This window comes from Dromiciops gliroides, chromosome 5 (assembly GCF_019393635.1).
Source record: "Dromiciops gliroides isolate mDroGli1 chromosome 5, mDroGli1.pri, whole genome shotgun sequence".
Classification (NCBI taxonomy): domain Eukaryota; kingdom Metazoa; phylum Chordata; class Mammalia; order Microbiotheria; family Microbiotheriidae; genus Dromiciops; species Dromiciops gliroides.
This window is the reverse complement of record NC_057865.1, coordinates 220,821,778-220,849,692: the sequence shown is the minus strand read 5'-3', so window position 1 is coordinate 220,849,692 and position 27,915 is coordinate 220,821,778. Positions and strand designations below refer to the sequence as shown.

Sequence of the window (27,915 nt, the reverse complement as noted above, 5' to 3'; positions counted from 1 at the left end):
AGACTCACAGGTCAGACACTCCTTAGGTTTACTTTCCCAATCCCTGGCGGAGACCTCTCCCTCCCCTCCCCCTCTTTGCTCTCTCCACATTTCCCGCCTCTCCCAGTTGGGAAGTCCTTTCTGAGATCTACCCTCCATCCTTTCAGGACAGAATGAACTGAGGCATGGCAATGATAGAGTAGAAAGTTAACTCCCTCCTGGCAGCATTGTCACAGATAGAGATTAACCATGATGCAATGAACAGGAAATCACATTTCTGTCCGGGAGTGTCAAGGGGTGATTGAGATTATGCTTCCACTTCATCATCACCGTCGTCGTGGTCGTCGTCATCGTCAGCTAGCTTCAAGGTTTGCTAAGTGCTTTACGAATAATATCCTTTTCTCCTGGAGGTAGGTGCTATTATTATCCCCACTTTACAGAAAAGTAAACCGAGGCAGACAGAGTTTAAATGATTTACTCAGGGTCCAAGGGGGGATTTGAACTCAGGTCTTCCCGATTCCAGGTCCATCACTCTGTGCACTTCAACCTTTAGCTAGGTGGACTCCTATGAGCCCACTCCTTTAGCTAGGTGGACTCAATGAAAAGGAGAAATGGACTATTGGAATGGAATCAGGAAAGTGGATGAGGATAATCCTCCAGCCACTTTGTTCCCCTCTCCCTAGGAATTTTCAAATTTTTTTGATGAAGCCGCTCTGGAGACGAGGAGGTCAGATACCTGGGCTGCAGTGCCCAATGTAGAGCAGGCTTTGCTTCTTTTCTCTTTTCCTTTCCCTTGGCTGACCTTTGAAATCCCACCCATCTTTAAAGACCTAATTCAATGCTCTCCTCCCTCATGAGGTTTCCCGATGCCTCCAAGCCAGAAGTGCTCTCTCTTTGTCTCTGTCTCTTCTCTCTTTTTCTGTCTCTGCCTCTTTCTCCTTTCTGTCTCTCTTTGTCTCTCTGTGTCTGTCTCTCCTATCTCTTTGTGTCTGTGTATGTCTCTGTCTCTCCTTTTTCTGTCTCTGTCTCCTTTCTCTCTGTGTGTCTCTCCTTTCTCTTTGTCTCTGTGTCTCTTTCTTCTTTCTCTTGGTCCCTTTCTCCTCTCTCTTTATGTCCATGTCTCTGTCTCTGGGTCCCTTTCTCCTTTCTCTGTCTCTCTTTGTCTCTCTGTCCCTTTCTCCTTTCTCTGTCTCTCTTTGTCTCTCTGTCCCTTTCTCCTTTCTCTGTCTCTTTGTCTCTCTGTGTCTCCTTTCTTTTTGTCTGTGTCTCTATGTATGTCTCTGTCTCTCTTTGTCTCTCTGTCCCTTTCTCCTTTCTCCGTCTCTTTCTCCTTTCTCTTTGTCTCTATTTTGCTGTCTCTTTCTCCTTTCTGACTCTTTCTGTCTCTCTGTCTCTGTCTTTCTCTTTCCTCTGAACTTTAATAACATGGCCATAGGATCAGAGGCTCATAGAATTTCGAATTAGAAATCAATGTTCGGGGCAGCTAGATGGCGCAGTGGATAGAGCACCGGCCCTCGAGTCAGGAGTACCTGAGTTCAAATCCGGCCTCAGACACTTAACACTTACTAGCTGTGTGACCCTGGGCAAATCACTTAACCCCAATTGCCTCACTAAAAAAAAAAAAAAGAAGAAGAAGAAAAGAAAAGAAATCAATGTTCACCAACTATCTACTCCAATATCCTCAATTTACAGAGGATGAAACCAAATCCCTGAGAGATGAAACAACTAGCCCAAATACATAGAGTATTTACACTTCTGTTATCCACTCTATCGCAATCTTTGTATTTTTTTGTGTGGGTCTCCTCTCTCTTTTTATACTGTCGATTCCTTGATGGCTGGGGCTACACTTCACATCACGTCGCACCTCTCAGATATTCAATCAACATTGAATGAATGAATGAATGAATGAATGAATGAATGAATGAATGAATGAATGAATGAATGATTTTCCTAGCAAAGAAACTTGGACTTTGGGAGGAAAGCTGGGGTCTGACAAGCTTCCCTGATCTTCCTTCGAGTCTGTCCTCTTGCTTCCATTCAGGCCCTTTTCCAGACAGGGACTGCTGGAACGTGGACAGCAAAAACCTCGGCTCCTCCAGGTCCTCCCCACAACACACCACGGGCACTCACACACACTCTCCCCCTGACTCAGCCCTCCTGATCTAGGGGAGAAGCAGCTGAAGAGTGTGTGGGAGTCTGTGTGTGACTGGACACAGTGTATCTGGGTGGTGTGTGTGTGTGTGTGTGTGTGTGTGTGTGTGTGCATTCCTGTTTTGGGGTATTGTGTCTCAAGCACGTTTGTGGCTGTGTTTGTCAGTATGTATATTTGTCTTTCTTTATGTCTGTCTGGTTATGTATAACTCTGTGTGTGTGTGTGTGTGTGTGCTCCCTGTATTTGTCAGCCTGTGTCAGTGTGTTCCAGTCTCTGTGTGAGTGTCGTCCCCAATCCCCCATCCCCCCCCCCACCCTGGATCTCTAATTAGTGGTTTGGGGTTTGTTCCTTCTCCCTCCTGTTTCTTCCCTCAGTAGCAGCAGGAGCAGCAGCAGCAGCAGCAGCAGCAGCAGGAACAGGAGCAGGAGCAGCAGCAGGAGCAGCAGCAGGAGGATATTGGATCTGGAACCCTTGCAGGAGTGGTCGGGGGGCTAGATCCAGAGTGAGCATAGGCGTGGAAGCCAGAGGAGAGCTGGGACCTACCTCAGGCCGAGGCCACCCCCTCCCACCCATTCCCAGTCCTAGACCCCTGCAAAGGAGGGACCCGGGACAGGCAACCCAGGACACCTCAGGTACCTAGGCTGAGAGGGCCTTGGGAGAAGACTCCGACTGTTGTTACCTTGGAAGTTGGGAGGTCAGGGTAAGGCACCTAAGCCCCCCCCCTTTACCATGCTCTCCTGCACTAAGGAGGTGCTCACATCACTTTGTCCCTGGGACCCTCCTCTCTCTTGCTCCTCTCCTTCCAGGGCCCCCTTTTCCATTTTCCCCCTAGATCCCTTTTTTGGGGAGCTCAGCAAAGAAGCAGGGAATTTGGACCCTCTGCCTCCCTCTCTCGCCCTCCTCATTGGATCGGGAGCCTTCTCCGCAGGGAAAGCTGTAATTAGAGGGTGGATCCCTACAGACAGAGAGCAGTCCCCCCCACCCCAACCCCCCCAGTTCCTTCTAACTTTAGATCTCTTCTCTCCCAGTCAGCCTCCCTCCCTCTCCCCTCTCCCCTCTCTCTCTTGCTTTCTCTGGATCTCTATCCCCCGGCTCCATCTCAGTCTCTTCATCTGCCTGGCTCCTTGAGACCCACTCCCTTGCCCCAGGATGGCATCCTCCCTGTTAGAGGTAATTGATTTCCTCCCCCCACCCCCCCCCCCGACATAGGGACAGCTGTCCTGGGGCTTGGTGGGCCTCAGTCTCCCCCATGTCATACCCAATCTAGTGACCAAGGTTCTGGAGTCAGGGCTAAGAGTTCCTCTGATGGGTAGAGAGGGTGGGTAGGAGAGGAGAGAGCATAAGGCAGACTGAAGGGGAGTCAGGAACATGTAAGTGGAAGGACAGAGCAGGAAAGGTATAATGGGGGTAGAAGAAGAGATTGAGGCATGGGGACAGGGAGAGGGGAGGGGGTCAATTCAGAGGTTGGGGATGAAAGGAAGAGATTACAAGTCAGGGAACAGGGATGTAGATGAGCAAAGGAAAGGACAGGATAACAGGATGATACGCTTATGATTACAGGAGGCGAGAGGCCAGGGGGTGCAGGGAGTGGACAGCTGGGGATGGGGCTGAGGAGACGTGGTCTCCAGGGACTTGTGGCCCCAAGGGTCATCTGGGTCTGGTTTGTGTTGGGGAGGGGGTGGCTGGAAAGGTCTGAAATAGCGGGATGCTAGCCTGGGGGTGGGGGGGGTTATAAAAAGACTGGGAGTTTAAGAAGGATCGGGACAGTCCTAGCCCCGTGTGTGTGTGTGTGTGTGTGTGTGTGTGTGTGTGTGTATGTGTGTGTGTGTGTGTGTGTGTGTGTGTGTGTGAGAGAGAGAGAGAGAGAGAGAGAGAGAGAGAGAGAGAGAGAGAGAGAGAGAGGTGGTAGCAGGGAAGGGCTGGAGCAGGGGAGGGGGGGGGTGTTGTAGAAGGGACCCTGAGCCTAGGGCAGAGAGGGAACTCAAGGGGAGGAATGGGGTCTAGGGCTGCCTGCCCGGCTTGCAAATATTTAGCTTTCAGCCAAAGACAAACTTAGCTCTATTTTGGGAGTGGGTGGCTCCTGAAGGGGTTGGGCCACTTCCCCTCTGGGCTAGGACCCCAGCATCCCTAGCTTCTGTAACTGAAGGCAGGAAGAGCACTCTGAGGTCTAGGTCTCGAACCCCTCGATTCTGAAAGGATGAGGAAGGGCAAGTGTGGGACCGAACTCCCAAACCAGAAAGGATGATGAGAGAGAGACTGAGAGTGGAGAGGGGCCAACAGGGTTCAGACTCAGGGCCCATTTCCTTGTTCCCAGTTCTCTGCTTCTCACTTTCTCTCTCTGGTTTTCTATTTCTATGTATTTCTGTCTGTCTTGAGAATCCAAGAATCCTAGCATTTAGAACTGGAAAGTTCCTTAAAGATCACCTAGCCTGATTTCCTGGGTCCTCAGTTCTCATTGGTCTCTTGGATCTGGGCCAGATCTGAGCCCTCTTCCCTGCTCTCTTTAAACCGTATGGTCATTTAGCATGTTAAAAGACTGACTCTGTGTGTATTTCAGTATGAATTTACGTCCATCTGCCTGCTTGTCCACTCGCTTGTATGTTAGAATGTAAAGGGTAGATGTGTACAAGTTTGGTGTGTAGGTGCATAGGAGTGTCATCTGCAGCTATATGATGGTTTGTGGGTCTGGGGAGCAAGGAATGGGATTGTCGCTATATGTCCATAGGTATATTTGTGTGCCGCATGCCTCTGTGGCTGCATATGGGTCACCGTGCCTCAGAACACAATCTTATTTCCTCATATGGGACCCTAGAACTTTATACTTGTCTTCCAGCCTGGAAAGGGAGAGGGAGAATTTGGTTAGGTCCTGGATCCACCCTCTGACCGTCTTCCCCATGGGCTATGGAAGGGGTTGTATCTAGAGGAGGAAGGTGCTCAGATACCTTGACTCAAGAGGTGATAGTACCATGGGATGTCAGGGCTGTTGACGTGGCGAGGGTGCCTGGGGGAAGGGCTGACCAGGGGCCCTATGGATCCTGATGCGCAGAGAATACAGGACCAGAGTTACATGTATGAAAAACTGACTCTCTTTTCTGTCTCTTTATTCTCTATAAACTGGAGTCTTTCACCCAGGGAGCCTTTTTACTATTTGGGGGGTTTAGGGGTTAAGGTGGGAGGGGGCTGTGGATTTCCCATGGCAACTGATCCTTTTTTGCTGGCTTAGCCTTTGGGATGCCCAGGGGATCAGAAGAAAACTGGGGTCCCTAGAGTAAAGGATTACTGATTCCTTGCCCTTCTTATCCCTACCCATTTTATTCCTAACATTTATAGAGCATGGGGGATGGGTGGAAGAAAGATGGAAGTGGGGCTCTGGAGAATTGGGAACTGGGAGAAACTGGAATTAGGGGATGGGGAAGGCTTAGACAATAACAGGGAGCTTGGAACTGCAAGCTTGGATACTAGAAATCAATAACCTATCAGCCAACATTTCTTTTTTTTTTTTTTTAGCAAGGCAATTGGGGTTAAGTGACTTGCCCAGGGTCACACAGCTAGTAAGTGTCAAGTGCCTGAGGCCGGATTTGAACTCAGGTACTCCTGACTCCAGGGCAGGTGCTCTATCCACTGGGCCACCTAGCTGCCCCCAGCCAGCATTTCTTAAGGTATTATATATAAGGTAGGCTAGAGATAGGGAGATAAGGATCTGGGGGAAATGGAATAAAAACTCTATGCTGGGTCATAGAACACACACATACACACACACACCCCTTCTGCTTCCCTCTGGTGCAGTGTCCAAAACTGCTATATTTGGAATTAGAGGACCTGAGTTCAAATCTCAGCTCTGGCACACATGATGAGTGTTGGGCCCAGTCACAGAATTTAGAATCATAGAACCACTGAACACAAACTTCCCCTTCTTTCCTCTATTTTTTTTCTTTCTTTTCTTTTTCTTTCTTTTTTTTTTTTTAGTGAGGCAATTGGGATTAAGTGACTTGCCCAGGGTCACACAGCTAGTGAGTGTTAAGTGTCTGAGGCTGGATTTGAACTCAGGTCCTCCTGACTCCAGGGCCAGTGCTCTATCTACTGCGCCATCTAGCTGCCCCTTCTTTCCTCTATTTTGCAGACGAAACTGAGGTTGGGAGAAGTTAAATGATTTGCCTCAGTTTGTGAAATTAATAAGTGTTTGAGGCAGAATTTGAACCCAAGTCTTCCTAACTCCATGTACAGTGCTCTGGACCTCAGTTTTCTCATCTGTAAAATGAGTCTAAAGAAGGTCCCTTCCATCTCTAAATCTATGGATCCTACGATGTCCCCAAATTCAACTAGCATAAGTAAAAATGAAGCAATTTGTGAAGGAAGCAAAATGAAAGGAAAGGAGAGGAAGCAATTTGTGATGATTCTTCCCCCCTGCCCCCCATCTCAGGGTTCTGGATGATCTGGGTAGACCAGGTACCTCCAGAGTCCATAAAAAGCTCTGGTCCCTGGCAGGGTCTAATGGGGGAAGAGAGATTAAGTGGGGAGATCTGTACTCCTGGATCTCAGAAAGGAATCTGGGAATTGGACCATTTTAGGAAGGGGTGCGTGGAGATAGTGGGGTTGAACAAAGTATATCTGAGGTGCCAGGAGCCCTCCTAAGCTTTAACAAATCCCGGGGCTTCAAATGAATGAGAGAGGGAATTGCCTATTTCTGTGGAGGGAAACACAGGTACCAAGGGATGGAAACTTGGGCATCCCTCCCTGCCTCCCCTCCAGATAGAGTCAGGAATGGACCCCAGGGTCCTGCCTGTCTTCACCTCACCCCTCCCCTCTCTCCTCAGGGACCATCTCTCCCTGAGTCTGGGGTCCATGAGAGGCTTAGATCACCACCATCCCCCCCCCACCCCCGTCCCCGCTTCCTCCCTCTCTCCCCACAGCTGGGTGGGGTCCCAGGGCTTGGCTGAGGCCCCTGTGGCCACAGTGAGAGGGCCGGGCGGGGGGGACGGCGTCGGCGTTTTTAAAAATAAACCGACCGCAGAGAAACCAACGGAGCCGGGCAGGGCTGGGGGGGGGGAGGGTTGGGGGGGAGGAGGAAAATGGGGAGGGAGGCTGGTCTGGGGGGTTTCTGGGGCCCAGAACCAGGGTTAGTTTTCTCCTAGATGGGAAATCTGCCTTCTACTTCTCTCTTTTCTCTTTCTCAGGATCCACTCCCACTTTTTTTCCTTCCTTTCCTCTTCCTTATTCCCTCTCTTTTCAGCCCTTTTCCTGCCTTGTTTATTCCTTCAGTCTCTTCCATTATCTTTTTATTTGTCTGCTTTAAAAATAGATGTCTTTGCCTGTCTGTGTTTCCCTATCTCTTCCTCCCCCTCCCTCCCTGCTGGACTCTTTCTCCTCTCTCCTCTCCAGTGATCTTTCTGTTTGTTCTCGTTCTTCTCTTTACTTCTATCTCACCTCCTTTCCCTGTTTTCTCTGGGTCCCCGGACTCTCTCCCTGTTTCTCATGGTGTCTCTTTCTTCCTCTCTGTCTCAAAGTTGACTCTGTTCTTTTCCTCTCTTTTTCTCAGGCATTGAAGTACTCGTTCCGTCCTCCCCTCCTTTCTCCCTTTTCAGAGCCTGCCCTGCCCTGCCCTGCCCTGATTTAGAATATCCTCCCTAGCTTTAGAAAGTTAGTAACGTGAGGGGGTGGAGGTGGGGGTGGGGTTTGGGTTATTGTGGCCAGGCTCTGAGTGGAGATGATTCGTCCTGGGGGACCCTGAAGGGTCAGTAGAACCTTCAGCCATGCTAACTGGAGTTGGTCAGCTTTGTCTTCCAATAGAGAGGGCTGATGGGGGACCAGTAGAAGGGAGCAGGGGATTGAACCCTTGTCTTATCCTCAGCTCCAGGACCCTCGTTTGGAGGGTTTGCCTCATACACATCCCTCTTACACATCTGTTCCGTACATGAGCTGGAAGCTGACTGCCGAGGGGTTCATGAGTGTTGGATTTGGGGGCTCCTGGAAAACTTCACTCAGAGTGTATTATGCGTGTAAAGCTGCTGGGACCCAGGTGGTCTGACCCCCAGCTCCCAAGGAGCCTAAGTGGATAGATAAGGAGCTCAGGTGATATCTCATTCCTTTGGTCACAAGGGTCATAGATGTTAACATTTGAGAATCTGTTTCTAGGTGGGATGCTAAAGAGAATAGTAACAACTGGGGGTCTTGGAATGGAGAAGGATGCTTCAAGGATTTCTCCTTGTGGACCCCAAATTGACATTGGATACTTAAAGTTCTTCAGTAAAGGAGGCATGGCCTTTCAACTCAAATTCCGCCAGGCTGTATGCTGAGTTGGATTCCCTCTGATGTGGCAACACTGGCCAGGGGAGGCACTAAGGATGCCCTGTGGCACTGCTAATAGAAACTGCTCATCCTCAGTCCATGGGTGTGCTAGGGCAGGGAGTCCCATATGGGGAGGGGAGCGCTGAGGCAAGGTAGAGCTGCCTCTGGGCTTAGAGAGGGTCCTAAGATCCCCAGCTATCTGAGCCTGCAGTGCTCCTTTGAACTGCCCAAAGTTGGGGCGCCAGCTGGCGTTATGGAGCTGGGGTGTTCGCTACAGTCTTGAAAGAAATTCTTGCTCCAGCCACAATCTTGGCTCATTGGCAACCTCTGCTCACTCTCAATGTCTGTGTCTCTATTCTCCCCCTTTTTTTTTTCTTTTTCCCCGACTTTGTCAAGATAGATCACCCAAGGTCCTGACCCCAGGGGAAGTAAGTTGTTCTCTTGGAGGTACTAAGTAGGAAATAGTGACAGCAAGGGTATATTCAACCCTGGGAAGACAGCATTGATTAAGTGCTTACTATGTAATAGGCACTGTGCTAAATGCTGGGGATACAAAGAGACAAAAATATTACCCCTGCCCCCAAGAGGTTTCCTTTCAAATCAGGGAAACGACATGCAAATAACTATGCCTATCCAAGATATGTCCAGTAAATGGGAAAAGGGAGAGAGAAGGCACTAGCTCTCTGCAGGACGAGGGATGACTGGGAAAGACCCCTCAGAAAGTGGGATTTGAGCTGACACTGGAAGAAAGCCTGGGAGGCCGAGTAGAGAAAGGAGAGCAGTCCCTTCATGGGGGCAATCAGGGGAATGACACCGAATGAGGAGAGGGACTGTCACATGTGAGAAACAGCAAGAAGGGCTAGGGTGGCTGGGTAATTTTGGGGTTTTTTTGTTTGTTTTTTCAGGGCAATGGGGGTTAAGTGACTTGCCCAGGGTCACACAGCTAGTGTGTCAAGTATCTGAGGCCGAATTTGAACTCAGATCCTCCTGAATCCAGGGCTGGTGTTTTATCCACTGCACCACCTAGCTGCCCCCTACTGGGTCATTTGTACAGGAGAGTAACAGGGACATGCCATGAAGGTCTTAAGAAGCCAACAGAATTTGTCTTTTAGTCTGGAGACACAAGGGGAGGCAATGGAGCTGACTGGGTGTGTGCTGCATGGACCCATGTGCCCTTTAGGGAGAGCTCTTGGGTAGTCGAGTGGAGGATGGATGTGAGTAGAGAGAGGAGGCAGGGAGACCGCGGTGCTTACTGGAGCTCTTGGCTCCCATCCTCTGCTCATTGACTCATGGCCATTTTCCCTCTCTACAGGAGGATGCGCACTATGGCTCTAGCCCATTGGCAATGCTGACTGCAGCCTGCAGCAAGTTTGGCAGCTCCAGCCCTCTCCCGGACTCAGCTCCTGCAAGCAAAGTCGGTGCAAAGAAGCTATACTCTCTAGGCAGTGAACTCTCTGCCCCCAAAGCCATGGGTGATGCTTACCCAGCTCCATTTGCCAGCACCAATGGCCTCCTTTCCTCCACAGCCAGCCCTCCGGCCCCAGCTTCAGGTTATAGCAATGACTATACCCCCTTCTCTCACTCTTTCCCAGGGCCCACAAGCACCCAGGACCCTGGGTTACTGGTGCCCAAAGGGCATGGCTCTCCTGACTGCCTGCCCAGCGTCTACACTTCCTTGGACATGACACACCCCTATGGCTCATGGTACAAGGCAGGAATTCATGCAGGCATCTCCCCTGGCCCTGGCAATACGCCTGCCCCATGGTGGGACATGCACCCAGGGGGCAACTGGCTAGGCAGTGGGCAAAGCCAGAGTGATGGGCTACAAGGGACACTGTCCACTGGCCCAACTCAAACTCCACTCAACCCTCAGCTACCCACCTACCCTTCTGAATTTGCTCCACTCAACCCTGCCCCCTACCCTGCTCCCCACCTTCTTCCTCCTGGGCCCCAGCATGTCCTGCCCCAGGATGTCTACAAACCTAAGGCTGTGGGCAATGGGGGGCAGATAGAGGGAGGTGGAGGGAACAAGCCTCCTCGGGGTTCAGGGACAGGAGGCAGTGGTACCTATGGGGGTGGAGGGGCCGGGCGTTCCACCTGCGATTGCCCAAACTGCCAAGAGTTAGAGCGATTGGGGGCAGCGGCTGCTGGGTTGAGGAAGAAACCCATTCATAGCTGCCATATTCCTGGCTGTGGCAAAGTGTATGGGAAAGCCTCACATCTGAAGGCCCACCTTCGCTGGCACACGGGAGAGAGGCCCTTTGTCTGCAACTGGCTTTTTTGTGGCAAGAGGTTCACCCGATCCGATGAGTTGGAGCGGCATGTCCGCACTCACACCAGAGAGAAGAAATTCACCTGCTTGCTTTGCTCAAAGAGATTCACCCGAAGTGATCACCTGAGCAAGCACCAGCGCACCCATGGAGAGCCTGGCCCTGGGCCCCCTTCCTCTGGTCCCAAGGAACTGGGAGAGGTTCGGGGAGCAGAGGAGGAGGGCAGCCAAGCCCCCAGGCCAACAGCTTCACCCATTCCACCTGAGAAAGCCCCAGGAGGCAGCCCAGAGCAAAGCAGCCTCCTGGAGATTTGAACCAGAGGGTCCTCATTCTCTGTACCTTGCCTTAGTCCCTTTCCCCATTGCTTGTCCCTTACTTCCCTTGCCACCTTTTCTGTTTCCCCTTTTTTGTTCACCACACTCTCCAACCTCAATCCCAATCTCATTGCCGCTTGTTCCCATATCCCTGATTTGCCCTCCACCTACTCCCCCTCTAGTTTTGACATACTCACTAAGTGGTCCTCCCAACTAGCTTATTCTTTCTCTCCTTTTAACCCTGGTGTATCCTCATTCCTCCAAACTCACCATACCAAGCCTTTGTCTTAAATCCCTCTGGCTGCCTACTGTCCTCTCTCTTATTCTCCCTCCCAGTATCGCCCCATTCTTTCCCCTGCATCATCTCTGCCATTTTCCTTATCCTAGCTTCCCAAACTCTAGTTGTTCATTGCTCTCCCCTAGCTTCAATTTCCTCTGGACTACCACCCAAATTTCCATACGTTCATTTATAGTGGGAGATTGAGCAGGGGGCCTATGATCAATTGAGTCTCCAAAGGGAGCTGATCAGGAATTCATTCATTCATTCATTCCATCTCACTTCTCATTTGTTCATTCAGCTAATGTTTATTGAGCACCTACTATGGGTTGGTATTGTGCTAGGTGATTTCACTTGGCCCTCTAACCTCTGATTTGCCTAAGATTTCTAAAGTCTTTTCTTCTCTAAAAAGCGTTGATATTATCCACTCAAGTTTCCTCCCCTTTAAATAAGAAAATTATTTCTCCCTAGCTCCATCTCCCACTCCTTATTCTCTTCCAACCTTTTGCTCCATTTCTTCATCTTTACAGCTTTTTTTCCTTCCTTTTATAAACACAATAATAATAATAATAATAATAATGATAATTTATTGTCCCCTGGGTGCCCCTCTTCTGGATCTAGAACCTGGGAGGTGGGGTTAATGGCCTAATAGGGTGGGAACCAATGCCTGTGGTAGAGTGACCTCCAAGGTGAACCTGCTGCCAGGCCTATGCATTTTAAACCCACCCTGTGAATGGAGACTAATGAATAGTGATAATTAATAATAATTCTATTTATCTAAGTTATGATGATGGGTCAGGCAGAACTAGGCCAGGGATAAGTAGGGGTCTGTCTCTGCTAAGGGAGATCCCAGTAGCAAGAGTCTTTGCTTCCAGATGGGTTAGCTAGATCTCCCTCTCTCTCTACTAACAAAGTCTCAGTCAATGGGGACTTTGCTAATGACATCTCCCTTAGTCTCAATTTATGAGGTTTCTCTGTAATTGTGGTCTCTTTTTAATGAGTGGGATTTCTCTTTTTAAGGGATTTCTGCTAATAGGGTGGGTTAGTTAGCTGGATCTTCATACTCAAGAGTTTGTTTGATGGGTTCTTTGTCAATTGGGGTTTCTCTGATAGCAGGGACGATGTTATTGGGGTTTCACTGGTAAAGGGTTTTCCCCAACACCAGGGTTTTCCTAGCCCCAGCCAGAAACTGTGAAACATCAAGTCCTCTGTGTGTGTGTGTGTGTGTGTGTGTGTGTGTGTTCCTCTGAATCCCAGATCAAGGTCTCACTGCTCCCCTCCACCTCCAACTCCCACCCTGGGCTCTGTGGTCTCAACCATGGAGAACCTCATTGGCCATTTTAGAAATATTACCTTGAGGCAGCCTAATCTGATAGGTCGGGGACAGTAGATAGGGGGTTGGGAGAAGGAGGTGTGTGTGTGAATGAGAGGCTTTCTCTGGGACTAGAAATGAATCAACAAGTAGTATCTGAGCACCCACTGTATCTAAGGCACTGTGTGTTTGGAGGGGAGATACCAGGGAGAGAAAATACTGGAAAAAACTAGAAAGGTAAAGTCCCAAATCTGCCATTAGATGCCTCTGATTAACTTGACTCTTACTGTCAACCCCATCCCACCCTGGGACTTGGGATGTTCCCAAGTAAATCTTCAATGACTTTCGATGCCGATCAGTGCCTTTGGATCCTTTCTCTTCTCCTTACCCCACCCTCCAGCTCCTAGTGACTCCAGGTGAAAGGATGATGACCTCACCTAGGGATGGGGAAAGGGGATCGTGGGAGGGAAGGGTCATGCGCTCGTGGAGTTGTGTTTTTGTTTTTTTGTTTCGTGTTTTTTTTTAATTTAATAAAGACCTGATTTGATGTGGTGTCCACTTGGAAAGGGGAAGATCTGGGTAGACGGAGTGGAGGTGGGGGCGGGGGGGGGGTGGAAGTGTGGACCAAACGAGAAGGGCGGATACACATACTTTTCTTACCAAGTTGGGCTACGTCTATAAAATTGCATTCTATTCTGCATTTATTTGCATAGGAAATTCGCTACCCGGCAGGCCATTGGGGGTTAGATTTTTTAAAAATGTAGCTGTGCTCTTCTAATCCGTGGGCAGGAGACACTGGGGCACACGGAGCTCCTTCCTGTGTTTTCGACTTTATCCAGAGCCAAGCCCTTCCAAGTGACCTAAACACTAAGCCCTGCCTTTGGGACACGGCGATCTGAGAAAGGCAGAGAGGGGGAGTTTTCGGGCGCAGGGTTTGAGAACCAAAGGGGATTTGCGTTGCACTCCTCCCACCTAGGCCGGACTCTAGCCCACCCTTGCCCACGTCCCACCCCGCCCCCGACCTAGCAATCAGCTGCACTGGAGGAGCAGCCGCGGAGGAACAAAAGCTAGTCTGTGGCACCAGAGATCCCCGAGCCACAATAGGGCTTTGTGAGGCCCCCAGCCCCTGGGGCTCCCCTGCTGAGCTGGGCGGAGCTCTCCGGCTCCTCTTCCCGGGGGAGGTGCAGAGCCCCGGGCTTAACCCGGGCAGTTCTCCACGTCCTGCGGCTTGTGTCCCCATTGCTGGGGGAGGGGAAGCCTGGCAAACTGGGGAGGGGTGAGGGGGTGGGGTAGGGAGGAAGTCAGGACCAGACACCTCACCTACTCCTGCCCTCCACTGGGTCACTATTCCTCCTGGCACCCCAAGCGTGAAATCTCCCCGACCCGGGGGCAGAGAGCGCTCCATCAAAGGGACTTTGGAGAAGATTGCGCAGTTATCTCAGCAGCGCTGAAGGCCTAGCTCTCCTTGGGGAGTTGGAGAGCCCTAGAACCCGAGAAAGGAGGGGCCGGAAGGAGGGGACAGGGTCCCGCTAAAGGTTCCCAGCGCCTCTACAGGCCCCGGACTAGGCAGGCCACCCAAGTCCCCCGGCCTCTCCGGCGCCTGACCCTCCAGTTTCCCCATCCCTGCTGGTCGCAGGTTCTCCTTCCCTTGCCTCTCCAGCTCTTTCATCTCCCCCGATTCCGTTTGGGTGTTTTTTTTTTCTGGTTTCTGGGAGATAAAAAGCCGCGTCAAATAGAAACGGCGCAACGCCAGGACAAATAGGGCCGGAGGGCGCGGGCCCGGGGCATGTGCCAATGGAATGGGTACAGTGCCAGCAGCCTAGGGTGCTTGGGGCAATGGACTTAGGAAACAGACCCGGGGCACGTGGCTGTTCCCCACAGGGTTTTCCACACCTCCCCAGAGCCCCTTGGAAGGATGTTCCTTTCCAGAAACTGGTCTCTGCCCTCCCGCTGCCTCAGTTTCTCTTTCAGTTCCCTAGGGAGGTTGGAGTGGAGCTAATGCTTGGATGGGTGCTTTGTGTTTCTTAGGGTACTCCCTTCGCTCAAGCAACTTAGCCTGGACAACCTCGCCCCCTCGTGGAAAGGACTGAGTAATGCATTAGGTCTATGTTAAATAGCTAGTTCCATGGGCCTAGGCAAAGTTTTAGAAAAAATTATTTTTTCAATTAACGAGCATTTGTTTTCTTTCCTTCCCACTCCCCCCCATGAAAAAAGAAAGGAAGACAAAACACTTCGAACGTCTGACTATGCAAATACACAGTCAAGCAAAACAAATTCCTACACTGACCCTGTCCAAAAATATGTCTCATTTTGCCTCTTAAGTTCTGTTTCACCTCTGATCTCACTTCTCTGTCAGAATGTCAGCTCTTCAACTTAAATTAAGTCCCCCTTCTTGGTCACTACATGAATCAGGGTTCTTAAGTCTTTCAAAATTGTTGTCTTTTACAATGTTGTTATTTTATTTTATTTTTTTGTGGGGCAATGAGAGTTAAGTGACTTGCCCAGGGTCACACAGCTAGTAAGTGTCAAGGGTCTGAGGTCATATTTGAACTCAGGTCCTCCTGAATCCAGGGCAGGTGCTATATCCACTGTGTCACCTAGCTGCCCCCACAATGTTGTTATTTTTATTAGTTCATTCAAGTTTTCTCAGGTTTTTCTGAAATTTCACCATTCCTTACGGCATAATAGATTTCCATTCCATTTATTTACCATAATTAGTTCAGCCATTCTCCAACTGATGAGTATCCCTATAGTTTCTAGTTCTTTGCCACCACAAGAAAAACTGGTAAATATTTTTGTAGGTATGGATCTTTCCCTCTTTCTTTGATCTTAGGAGTATGGGCCTGGTGGTGTCATCACTGGATCAAAGGATATGCATACTTTAATAACTTTATCCACACAATTCCAAAGTGCTTTCCAGGACAAAATTTATATCTCCACCAAACAGTGCATTAATGTGCCACTCCGATATTTGTCATTTTCCTTTTTTTTGTTAATTTGCCAACTTGATGGGTGTAAAATACTTTAATAAATCTCAGTTGTTTCTGAAATTATTAGTGATGTGGATCATTTTTCATATGACTACTGATAGATTGGATTTCTTCTTTTGAAAATATCCTGTTCATGTTTTTTGACCAATTTTCTGTTGAGGAACCACACTAGGAAAAACTGTGAAATAGGAGGTTGGTATTAAGTGCTCAGGATGCCCCATACTACTTAGTCTGACTTCTTTCTAGGTTTCCCTGGAACTACTTGTTCTGGGTCTCTTCACTTCAGGGCTAGACTTGAAGTGTCTTCATAAAATCTGATTGGGAAAGGACCTTGCATGACATCTAATCAAACCCCTATCTGAAATAGTCATACAGTCAATGTTTGAAGGAAGACCTCTGGTGATGGGGAAAGTGTTGAGAAGGGGAGAGTAGACCAGGGCTCTGGAGGCAGCTATAACTGTTAAGGAGTTTTCCTCTATTTGAAAGAGAATGTGCATGCCTATATCCTGCTCTCATTCCTCCTTATTTCTTCTTTCTGTGGCTAAGCAAAACAAGGTTAATCTGTCTTTCACATAACAACTCTTCAAATAATTGAAGCAATTCTCTTTTTTTTTTTATTTTCTGCAATCCTCTCTACCCCTTGAAGCAATTCTCTTGATCTCTTCCTTCTCCAGACTAACCACCTAGTCTAGTGTTTGTGGTATAGTTTCATGTGTTTCCACTACTTGGGCTGCCTTCTCCTGAAAGAGAGGAAGCTTTTCAGTGTCCTGCTTACAGTGGACAAAGTGACCAATAAACTAATCATGACAATAATAAAAGGCTAGATGAAAGTCTCAGGGCCTGACCTGAAGGGGCACCTTAAAATCTTCTAATTCCCCTCATTTTACCCAAGGAAATTGGTAATTGGAAAAGAACATTGGATTGGTAGTTAAGGGCATTTAAGTCAATTTATCTCTCTAAGATTCAGTTTTCTTGACTATAAAATGAGGGGATTGAACTAGATTATCTCTACAATTCCTTTAAGCCCTAAATCCTATGAAGGTGAAGTGATTAGCCCAAGGTCACATAGCCAGTTGGTGTTAGAGACAGCAGCTGACTACTTTAACTTCTAATATGGTTCTCTTCCCATTAACCCTGGCCTACCTTCTAGAGATATACAGAGCCTCAGTCTTCTCTTGGGTTGTCAGATTTAAAGTAGAAAGTGTCAGGATAGGTAGTGTCCTCAGAGATAGGTGACATTTTTTAAAGCAGAATGTCCCTCAGAATCCTCCCTGTCCCAAGTCATTCATTCCTCTGTATGTTACAAGCATTTACTAAGTGCCCATGATGGGCCAGTGCATACTAAGACAAAAGGAAAATAGGCACAAAATGGGTCTCCTGTAGGAGGGAGCTCTCAAGCTGAAATTTGATTCTGTGAGGTGCAGCAGAGGAGGGTTTCTATTCTAGTCCCATGTAAAGGAATGGAGATGGGAGATAGAACATACAGGGAACAGCAACTGGGTCATTTTGACTGGTTGTAGAATTGAGAATAATGTTTGATAAGATAGGCAATGTTATGGGAAAAATATCTCCTATTAAATTTGTGTGATGGATAACTTGCTGCTAAATAAATCTTATCACAATGTAGAAATGATAGTGGTAGAAACCTAGATGTTATTGTGCTTATAAGCACAGGTTCATGAAGTAGAAAGATAACCTTGAACTCCAATTGGGTTTGGATCAATCTACTTGTAGAGAAAAACTGTATCACAGAGACAGAAAAATTTTCTAAATATATAACAATCTTTATGGCCTTGGGCCATAAAGATAACACAGACCTAGTCAAACAGATTCATTATTTCATGCTTCCTTTGGTTGTTCTTGTTCAGTCATTTCATTTTTTTTTAAGCTTTTTTTTTTTTTTAGTGAGGCAATTGGGATTAAGTGACTTGCACAGGGTCACACAGCTAGTAAGTGTTAAGAGTCTGAGGCCAGATTTGAACTCAGGTCCTCCTGACTCCAGGGCCGGTGCTCTATCCACTGGGCCACCTAGCTGCCCCTTGTTCAGTCATTTCAGTGGTGTCTAACTCTGTGACCCCTATTTAGGGTTTTGTTGGCAAAGATACTGGAGTGGTTTGCCATTTCCTTCTCTACCTCATTTTACAAATGAGGAAACTGAGGCAAGCAGGGTTAAGTGACTTGCCCAGGGTCACACAGCTAGTGTCTAATGTTGGGATTGAACAAACAGAACAAATTAGTAAAAAGACTAAGTTACAGAGTTAAACACTGAATTTACAAAATCCTACACTTACAAAACTACAAGGCTACTTTTTTTTTTTTGTGGGGCAATGGGGGTTAAGTGACTTGCCAAGGGTCACACAGCTAGTAAGTGTTAAGTGTCTGAGGTTGGATTTGAACTCAGGTCCTCCTGAATCCAGGGCTGGTGCTTTATCCACTGTGTCACCTAGCTACAAGGCTACTTTTGTTTTGTTTTGTTTGTTTGTTTGTTTGCAGGGCAATGAGGGTTAAGGGACTTGCCCAAGGTCACACAGCTAGTAAGTGTCAAGTGTTTGAGGCCAGATTTGAACTCAGGTCCTTGTGAATCCAGGGCCAGTGATTTATCCACTTTGCCACCTAACTGCCCCCTACAAGGCTGCTTTTATTTTATTTTTTTGGTGAGGCAATTGGGGTTAAGTGACTTGCCCAGGGTCACGCAGCTAGTAAGTGTTAAGTGTCTGAGGCCTATTTTGAACTCAGGTCCTCCTGACTCCAGGGCTGGTGCTCTCCACTGTGCCACCTAGCTGCTCCTACCTATAACTTTCTAATTTTAACTATTGGTTTTGTTAGGGCAAATACTTTTCAATTTTATGTAATCAAAGTTGTCCATTTTATTTCTGTGGTCTTTTCTATCCTGTTTGGCCATGAACTCTTCCTTTCTCTCTTCATAGATCCAAAAGGTCATTTCTTCCTTGCTCCTTTAATTTGTTTATGATATGACAATTTGTTGTTGTTTATTGTTGTTCTCCTTCCTTTTAGAAGAGGACCAATGACAGTGATGAGGGTGATGTCTTGACTTGCTCTTGAACTGGTTTTAAGTGAGGCAGAATTGCACAAAGTCCTCAACCTCATTCTCTCTTCCAGAGATACTGAAGTCCAATGGAAAGACAAAGATCATGATGACTGGTGATGGCCTGGATGTAGTGGATGACCTTAGCATGTTCCATGTCTGACTAAGCTTCAGCTGTTCTCATGGCAGTTGGAACAAATTATTCTCATCCTTCAATTCCCCTGCAGGAAGGTTTCACACCCTGGGGGTTACACACCTCCCTAACTCACAAGTTTGAGGCCTGTCAGTTACTCTCAACCTGGTTTAAGCCTGTCTGCAGAGTTGGTTTTATTGGGTGTAGCCAGCATGCAATGCTACAGCTTCTTGGAGCCATGCTTGAGAGAGAAGGTAATAGGTGGGCGCTAAAGGTGGATGAGCAACCCTGAAAAGGGCTCAGTGACTCCTAACAACAGAGGTGCTAGTCCTCTCTGAACACTCTATACAATCCAAAGTCAAATATCCATCTGGAGCTCAGCTTGGTATATGGTACGAGATGCTGAAGGAAAGCTAATTCTGCCAGACTGTTTTCCAGTTTTCAAATAATAAGGTCTTACCCTAGGTCTTTGAGGAGATGAAGAGAAAGGGGGTAATATAATATAAGGGAGAGATAGCCTGGGAGAGACTTGAGGGTTGAAGATACTGTTAAGTCACAGTGTGGACAAAGAACAGGGTTTAGTAGAGGAAGACAAAGGAAGAGGTGGAATTCTTGAACGTGGAGGTAGCATCTTGTGGCAAGATGGTAAGATCAAAGTTATGATCATCTTTGTGTGTCTCTGAGGTGGGGTGGAAAAGTGAAGTAAGTTCATGGGAAGTGAATAGGTTAAAGCAGATTTCAAGGTATCTGGGGAGAATCACTGCATATTGAAGTCCCCTAGTAGGATAGGAGTTGAGGAGATTGTGAGCTAGGGGGGGGAATGGCCCAAGGGGGTGGGAGTGCTGTAGCTACCAGGGCTTTGATCGGGTAGTGGAACTGAATTGCAGGACCCTGAAAGGGGACCAGGTGACCGAAGGATGGAAGGAGGGGGAGAGCCCGGAAGTGGCAATGAGGGGAGCGGGCAGGAACGTGCCCACTCCTTGACCTGTTGTTGCTGGGCAAAGGGGGAGGGGTCTTTTGAGGCTTGCCATTGCTTCTGCTTTCCCCCAAGTCTTGGTCATTTTGGGGAGGGAAGCGGGCACTGCTCTGGGATCCCAAGAGAGTGTTGGATCTCCCTCTAGATCCCGACTTTCTGCAAGCCCCCGGTCGTCCCTGAAACCTCTTCCAGGCTGCTCACAGGCCTGGGAGCGCTTACTTAGGTATTTGAACACAACTTATTTAAAAGCCCAGACTATAAAGGGGGGGGTGACCTCAGGCCTGGCTCGGACTCGCCCTCCCCCGCAAGATGTCTCCAGCCTTCTGGAACCTGCAGCCCCCTCCCTGCTGACGTGTTCACGCAGCTTCCCCTCCAAGGCGCCAGAGGAGCGCGAGAAGCAACCGGAAATCCCACCCCCTCGCTCCGCGCTCAAGGCCCTCTATTTCCGTCAGGCGTGGAAGCGGCGGCGTTTGTCCCGCGCGGCGACCCGTCCGCGTTTCGGCTCCGGCCCGAGCGCGCGTGGGACCGCCGGGAGGTGGGACCGGCTCCGCCTCGCAGGATGTGCTCCCTTTCGTTGTTCCCACCATCACCGCCCTGGGACCAAGTTACACTTTACGAATACAACAATGAGTTGGTGACGGGTGACAGCTATGAAAGCCCGCCCCCCGACTTCCGGGGTCAGGTAATTTACTCGGTACACTAGGCCGAGAGAGAGGCGAGGGGCGGGGCTAGTGGTGGGTGGAACAAAGAAGAGAGGAGATGAGAGGGAAGGATCGGTATTGGAAGATACGGGCTTGAAATGGGCGTGTTTAGATAAAGTGGGTGGGGCAAACGGGTTTAGCCAGGGTAGTGGCGGGACTAAGCAGTCTATGGATGGGAGCAGAGCGTCCGGCTTCGGCCTGCCAGACTTGGCCAAGTACCTGGCCCGAGTTAGACGCTTTATAAATGCTTTTTGACTTATCTAATCGAGAGCTTCTTAACCATTTTTGTGATCCTGGACCCCGTTAACAGTCTGCTGAAGCCCACGCACTCCTCAGAGTCATGCTCTTAAATGCATAAAATAAATACACAGAATTACAAAAATTACAAGCCAAGTACATGAAACACAGTTATCAAAATATTAAAACGCACACAAGTTCACAGACGCCTGGTTAGGAACCTCTGATCAAACCTGCATGATAAAGATTAGGAAATGGAGGCCCAAAGAGACAGAGGATAGGAAGTCCTTGATACAAAGTCAGGTTTTACTCCATACCTACAGCAACCTTCCCACTTCACACATACTTTAACCAAACACATGAATTCTGTTATGATTTTTTTCTTCTATAAAGTAATTCTTTGATAGTTTGATTGTTATGGCACTGAGTAGGTCAGTCCATTCAGGTTGTATTGTCATTTTGTTATTAAGTTGGCTTGGCCTTTCTGTGAGGAATTAATATTTCTCCTGTTGTGTGAAGAGTCCCAATGTCCTTTCCACTATATTTTCCAGTACCTTTTTGGAGGGAGAGTAGAGGGAAGGGTTGGGTATTTTATTGGAGTTTGGAAGTTCATGTAAAGCCAGGGAATAGTAAGAGAGGAGCCAGTTCCTTCTTCCTTCCTGAAAACCTGCATCAACAGTGGATCAACCTTCCTGTTCTGCATCTGACAAAAGACCCTCTCAAAACCCCCGGGCGTCTGGACCATGGCACCAAAACTGCCTTCATCCATCACCGTGAGAGTATCTGGAAGAGATGCATCAATGCCTGGTGAGGCTGGGAGCAGGAATCTCTGGGTCTGTAGACATTGGGGAATTTGAGACACCCTGCCTTTACTCAAAGACTGGTGTCATTGTGGCCTCTCCTGGTCTAAACCATGTATCAGATCCTTATTACCTCACCTGTCAAAAGATAAATCTTAGTCTGTGCTTCAAGGGGCTCTCTACTCACTGACTCGGGTGTATCTGAGAGCAGTGGAAAGAGCCCTGGAGGTCAGAGTTAGACAAGCATCCTAGGCAAGTACATACCCTCTTTGGGCCTCAGTTTACTAATTTGTAAAATGGGGGAATTGGAACAGATGGTCCCTTCTAAGCATAAACCCTTGGCCTCTGGTTAACTACCCCAGGCCCTTCTTCAGTCCTGTAAGCTGAGTGTCTCCCTCTCTGCCCCCTTCTCTGTCATCCCATCCAGCTGTCAGACATGAGCGCATTCTCTTTCTTTGTGCTTGTTTACATTTGACAGGTGTCCTTAGGACCTTTGGAGCGTTACCTTCCCAGTTCTTCTCTGTTTGGGTTCTTATGGGTGTCTAGTATGGTGCTTTGCACAGAGACCACTGAAAACATAGCTTTGAGTGTGTTCTGATAGGAAGCAGGGAGGCAGAAGGGCAGGGGTGGGGGGTGGCAGTCCCAGCCTCAGCCTCTTTGTTCCCTGCAGGCGTGATATGGGGGTTTCAGGCGTGTTGAATGAGGTCGCTAACTCCGAGGAAGAAGGTAAGTCATTTTCTTCTACTTCCCCTTCTCTTTTCCTCTGTAATGCAGCATGATGATAACTAGTGTGTAGAATGCATTCAGGTTCATAGAATGTTTTCTTCATAAACTTCAGTTGCCTCTTCCCCCCCCCCCCAAATTGTCCCTGTCCCCTTAACCTCAGCTCTTTTCCATTGCCCACCTTAGTGCTCCTTTCCACATATTCATTGTATCTGTCACTCCCACTAAATACCCCATGGGTGAGATACTCCTAGGGTGTCCTCAGGACTGAGTACCCTGGAGAAGGCTCAGTCACAGTCTAAAAGTGCTTAGTGCATGCACCAGATGTTGGGTAACTGCTGATTGGATGGTTCAGTAACAGCCGTCCCCTTCACCCCCGCAGTCTTCAAGTGGGTGAAGACAGCATCAAGCTGGGCCCTGGCATTGTGTCGATGGGGCTCTTCTCTCCATGGGTCTCTGTTTCCCCATCTGTCAGTGAGTTTGTGTTCCCTCCATCCCTTCCATGTAACCCTTAAAATGTTTAAGGTAGGATGAGGAAGGGAGGGGAGGAATGGTCTTGGTGACCATGGACTGTGCAGGGTGGGTTTTGATCCCTCAGAGAGAAAAGGGCTAAATCCCCCAAAAGGGGTGGGGGATGTCAATGAGAAGGTAGCATGCCCCCATCCTCATTCCTTTATCCCCTCACAGCTCAGGAGTGAAGATCTGATTGCCGAGTTTGCCCAGGTTACAAACTGGTGAGGGGATGCATCAAGGGGCCCCTGGGGAGCTGGGAGACTAACTCCAGCTTTGATACTTCTGGTCTGGTGGGCTGGGGGTTGGAGTTGAAATAATGGCCTGTTTCTCTTTCCCCCTCCCCCAAGTGAGCACCAGTAGCCCCTCAAATGGAGAAGGGTGTGAGCTGGGATTGGGGAGCACATTGCCCTCTCGCTCATGCTCCCTCACCCTCAGGTCCAGCAGCTGCCTGAGGGTTTTTGCCTGGCATCCTCACACCAATAAGTTTGCTGTGGTGCTGTTAGATGACTCCATCCGGGTATACAATGCCAACAGGTATGTGCAGGCAGGTCGGCACGGGAAGCCTGGGCTTCCTGACTGTGGCATTTCCCTTTAATCCCCTAGTCTTCCAGGGCTCATTAGCTGGTCCCCACACCCCAACCCCATGACCCCATAGCCAGGGTGATTGTATGTGTGTGTTGAGGGGTAAGAACTGGGGGAACTCTACATTTCTTGGAGGGTTTGACACGTTTCCTTTTCCCAGCCCCTGTCCCTGCAACTTTGTCTTGCCCATGCTTCCCTCTTGGACCTGTTTCCCTAACTGGCCCTTCTCTCCACTCAGAGTCCCCATTTTATCTCTCGGCTTCATTTCTGCCGGCTGTCCTCCTATCTCTGACCCTCTCCTTTGGCCTTCTCTCCTCTAAGCACCATAGTCCCCTCTCTGAAGCACCGGCTCCAGCGAAATGTGGCTGCCCTTGCCTGGAAGCCCCTCAGTGCCTCAGTGCTGGCCGTGGCCTGCCAAAGCTGCATTCTCATCTGGACCCTGGACCCCAACTCCCTGTCCACCCGGTGAGTTCCCTCCCTGGTCTGCATCCGCTCTGTCCTGAGGTTCCCCCAAGTGTTTTGGGACTTTGTTAGTGTGGGGGTGAGGGTGGGAGCCGACTATGCAGAAAGGAGAGAAAACCAGTTGGCCCCTCTGGAAACTCCGAGGCCAATAGGGCACAGCCCAAGGATAGAGAAAGGTAGAGAGTTAGGAATTGAATTCAAGGCAACAAATGAGGGATTAGAAGAGGGGAGAGAACCACAGGAGGAATGTGAATTTAAAAAGGGGATGAAGGAATCAGATCCTTGCCTGGGATTTGAAGGGAGTAGACAGGAGAGGTCGTGTCATCATGTGAAGCCCCAAGCAGAAAAGGGCCAGGCATCATTTGGATGATGATTAAAAGGCAGCAAGTGGATAGAGTTCTGGGCTTGGAATCTGCAAGGCCCGAGTTCAGATCTCCCCTTAGACACTTACTAGCTGTGACCCTGGGCAAGTCACTTCACCTCTGTTTTCCTCAGTTTCCTCATCTGTAAAATCAGGGTAATAATAGAACCCACCTTCCAGGATTGTTGTGAGGATCAAATAAGATCATTGTACTGTGGGGCAGCTAGATGGCGCAGTGGATAGAGCACTGGCCCTGGAGTCAGGAGTACCTGAGTTCAAATCCAGCCTCAGACACTTAACACTTACTAGCTGTGTGACCCTGGGCAAGTCACTTAACCCCAATTGCCTCACTAAAAAAAAAAAAAAAAGATCATTGTACTGTACTCAGCACAGTGTCTCGCATGGTGTGTGTGTGTAAAAATGTTAGCAGCTATTCTAAGAAGGAAAAGGAGATTCTCATCTACTCCACTGTTTATAGGAGGGGCTAGGTGGCCCTTCCCCTGTTCAGTGGGTTTCTTGAAGACAACAGTCACAACTTTAACTCATTAGTCTGGTATTACCTAACTTAACAAGTCAGGAAATCTTTTGTTTGTTTGTTTGTTCTCACATCACCTCCATTCCTGAGCATACTCCCTGACTTCGTACCATGGAACCATCCCTCAGAACAAAAAGAGAGAAAAAAGCATTATCAGCAGAATTAACCACTATGTCCCCTGGGCCTGACCTTTGTCCCCTACCTCTACACAGAAGGGAGGCCCCTCCTCAGACTTAAGGAAGCTCATCTGGCTTCGGTGGGAGCCTCTTCCTCCTCATTCCCTCTTCAGTGGGGTTGGGACATTGTTTTCATCCTCTGTCCTTACCATGATCTCATCCTTGGATCCCACCGTCCTTTTTCTCCTCTAACTTGGAGAGATGATGGCTGGCTTTGAAGGATTGAGAATTTCTGACCGAGATCCAATGCAGGGACAGCTGGGAAGCTGGACTCCTGGGTTTCCTTGGGCCACCTTGTCACCTTCTCCTTAACTTACAACCCTTGCAGACCCTCCTCGGGCTGTGCCCAGGTGCTTTCTCATCCGGGACACAGTCCTGTCACCAGCCTGGCCTGGTCTCCCAATGGAGGACGACTGCTTTCAGCCTCACCTGTAGATGCTGCTGTCTTGGTGAGTTGTTCCCTAACCCTCGGCTGACCCTTTGCTTCTGGAAAAGACTATTTTATCTGATGATATAAAGTGGGGGCGGGGGCGGAGCTGGAATTTTATTTTCGGTGGTCCAGGTTGTAGTCAGTAACCATTTATTAAGTATCTGTTCTGTGTCAGAAACAATGCTGAGTCCTAGAGATACAAAGAAAGACTTCCTCCCACCTCACCCCTCCAAAGACCAGCGGTTGTTCTCAAGGAGCTCACAGTCTGATGGGGGAGACACTGAACAACTCTGCAGAGATGAGATATCGCAGGATAGCTTGGAGAGAATCTCAGAGGGAGGGCATTCGCCTTAAGGAGGACTTGTAAAAGCTTCCTGCAGAAGGCGGGATTTTAGTTGGGACTTGAAGGAAGCCAGGAAGGCCAGGAAGCAGAAAAGAGGAGGCAGAGGGTTGCTTGTAGGCATGGGGAGGGGCAGCCAGTGAAGAAAATGCCTCAGGCCACCAGCAGGGTGGCCAGTGTCACTGGAGCTCCAAGGTCATGGAGGGAAGAAGTAAGAAGACTGGAAAGGCAGGAAGGGCCAGGTTATGTAGGGCTTCAGAAGCCAAATGGAGGATTTTATATGTGATCTTGGAGGTAACAGGGAGCCCCTGACATCGACTAGACGGGGTGGAGGTGGTCAGATTTAGGCCGTAGCCTGTCGGAGGATGGACCCAAGTGGGAAGGACAGGTCTGCTGGCAGGTGGTTGCAGCTGTCCAGGTGTGAGGTGAAATGAGGCTCATTCCCTCCAGTTCTGTCCGCCCTGTGGCTCCCAGCTCTTCTGGACCCATAGAAACACTCTGGGAAATCGCTGGGGACATTTGAGCTGCATCCCTTGAATGCCTTCTCCTCGTGCTTCCAGGTGTGGGACATCTCAACCGAGACCTGTGTTCCCCTTCCCTGGTTCCGGGGGGGTGGAGTTACCTTTCTGCTTTGGTCCCCCGACGGCAGCAAAGTCTTGGCTACCACCCCTTCTGCCATCTTCCGGTGAGTGAGGAGGCAGAGAGCAGACAGGCCTCACTTTGGCTCCGCCCAGAACTGTGGGGCACTATGGACCATCTTCTGGGCAGAACAGAATTGGACATTCTGGAATCTCGGGAGTCCTTAACCAAACCCCTCCCTCTCTGGTGCAGGGTTTGGGAAGCTCAAATGTGGACCTGCGAGAGGTGGCCGACGCTGTCAGGACGTTGTCAGGTACAGAGGGCTCCCAGACCCCCCAGTCACCTATGAGTTGTGTCTCCCACCTGGAGGCTACTCCTGCCCTTCCTCAGGGACCGATCCCTTTTCCTCCTTCCTCAGACTGGCTGCTGGAGTCCAGACGGGAACCGCCTGCTGTTCACAGTCCTAGGAGATCCTCTAATTTACTCTTTGACCTTCCCTGAGCATAGCAGTAAGATGTTCCTTAGAGGGACGTTGTCATTTTTAATAGACCCAACCTTTGGGGGATTGGGAGGAAGGGGAGGGAAAGTGGGTTAGATCCCAGAAGGATGGGCTGGGGAGGTCCCTCTTCCCACCTCTCGGGGCCTCTGAGGTGAGAAATGGTCTCATCACAGGCCTTTTCCACAGGGGAGGGAAAAGGGCAGGTTGGAGGTGCCAAGACTGCTACCATCGTGGCAGATCTGTCGGAGACAGTAATACAGACACCCAACGGCGAGGAAAGGTGAACGAGGAGCAAGGGCTGTGGTGTGTGGAGGGTGGGAAGGACTCGGCTCGCTTCTCCCCTTCACCTTTCACCGTGTTCTCCAGGCTGGGGGGAGAAGCTCATTCCATGGTCTGGGACCCTAGTGGAGAGCGTCTGGCCGTGCTCATGAAAGGTAACAGGCTGAGGAGGGGGAAAGCCCAGCCCACCTTTGCCCATCAGCTTCAGCCCTGGGATCCTGCCTCCAGTCCTTTACTGTCCTTGCTTCCCTTTTTTGCAGGAAATCCCCGAGTCCAGCATGGCAAGCCCATCATCTTACTCTTCCGGACCCGGAATAGCCCAGTGTTTGAACTACTTCCCTGGTGAGTGTTGCTCAGTCCTTCCCCACCTATTACTGTTTTCTCTCTGCCCTTCTTACTTTTCCCCCCACCTTGTTTCCCAGTGGCATTGTACAGGGAGAGCCTGGCACTTGGGCCCAGCTGATTGCCTTTCACCCATCCTTCAACAAAGGAGCTTTGCTTAGCGTGGTAAGGGGGGATTCCCAGCTGTTCTGATGGGTGGAGATAGAATCTAGAGGAACACAGGGATAGGGATGAAGGATTTTGAGTTGGGGTTGCTTAGTTTGGTTTGATATTTCATTCTCCCCTTTCAATTTCTCTACAGTGTTGGTCCACAGGTCGGATTGCCCACATTCCCCTATATTTTGTCAATGCCCAGTTCCCACGATTTAGCCCCATGCTTGGCCGGACTCAGGAGCCTCCTGCTGGGGGAGGTGGCTCCACCCATGTGCCTCTGTTTACTGAGACAGTCCCTGGGACTATAGCTAGCCCCTGGGACCCCTCTTCAGGAACTTCTTGGTCCCACTCTCCCACCAGCTATCTTTAATAAACATTCTCTATTGCCTTTCATTTCTGGTTGGTTTTTCTTAATGAAATGGGGACTAGGCACTTTAGAGAATGGGAAGAAACTGAAAAGAAAAAACTG

The 27,915-nt window shown here is 49.3% G+C and overlaps 2 protein-coding genes across 2 annotated transcripts; both read left to right on the top strand.

Moving 5' to 3' along the window:
* The first annotated feature begins 3,280 nt into the window (after positions 1-3,280).
* SP7 (Sp7 transcription factor) lies at positions 3,281-12,513 on the top strand. The gene is made up of 2 exons (XM_043968372.1): positions 3,281-3,301; positions 9,729-12,513. The coding sequence occupies exons 1-2, from the start codon at positions 3,281-3,283 to the stop codon at positions 10,998-11,000; spliced, it is 1,293 nt and encodes a 430-aa protein (XP_043824307.1). The 3' UTR covers positions 11,001-12,513.
* A 7,678-nt stretch (positions 12,514-20,191) lies between these two features.
* Positions 20,192-27,839, top strand: AAAS (aladin WD repeat nucleoporin). Its single transcript, XM_043966563.1, has 16 exons — positions 20,192-20,416; positions 21,352-21,479; positions 22,143-22,198; positions 22,578-22,669; positions 22,883-22,929; positions 23,144-23,242; positions 23,612-23,755; positions 25,153-25,273; positions 26,155-26,279; positions 26,426-26,486; positions 26,592-26,682; positions 26,859-26,952; positions 27,039-27,106; positions 27,212-27,293; positions 27,374-27,458; positions 27,595-27,839. Exons 1-16 carry the CDS (start codon positions 20,294-20,296, stop codon positions 27,814-27,816), a joined length of 1,638 nt encoding a protein of 545 aa, XP_043822498.1. The 5' UTR covers positions 20,192-20,293; the 3' UTR covers positions 27,817-27,839.
* The last annotated feature ends 76 nt before the right edge of the window (positions 27,840-27,915 follow it).

Coding starts and splice junctions, on each gene's coding strand:
- SP7 (XM_043968372.1), top strand. CDS start 3,281: ATGGCATCCTCCCTGTTAGAG. Junction 3,302..9,728: donor TGGCATCCTCCCTGTTAGAG/GTAATTGATTTC, acceptor CCCTCTCTACAG/GAGGATGCGCACTATGGCTC.
- AAAS (XM_043966563.1), top strand. CDS start 20,294: ATGTGCTCCCTTTCGTTGTTCCCACCATCACCGCCCTGGGACCAAGTT. Junction 20,417..21,351: donor CCCCCGACTTCCGGGGTCAG/GTAATTTACTCG, acceptor CTGCATCAACAG/TGGATCAACCTTCCTGTTCT. Junction 22,670..22,882: donor CTCTGTTTCCCCATCTGTCA/GTGAGTTTGTGT, acceptor ATCCCCTCACAG/CTCAGGAGTGAAGATCTGAT.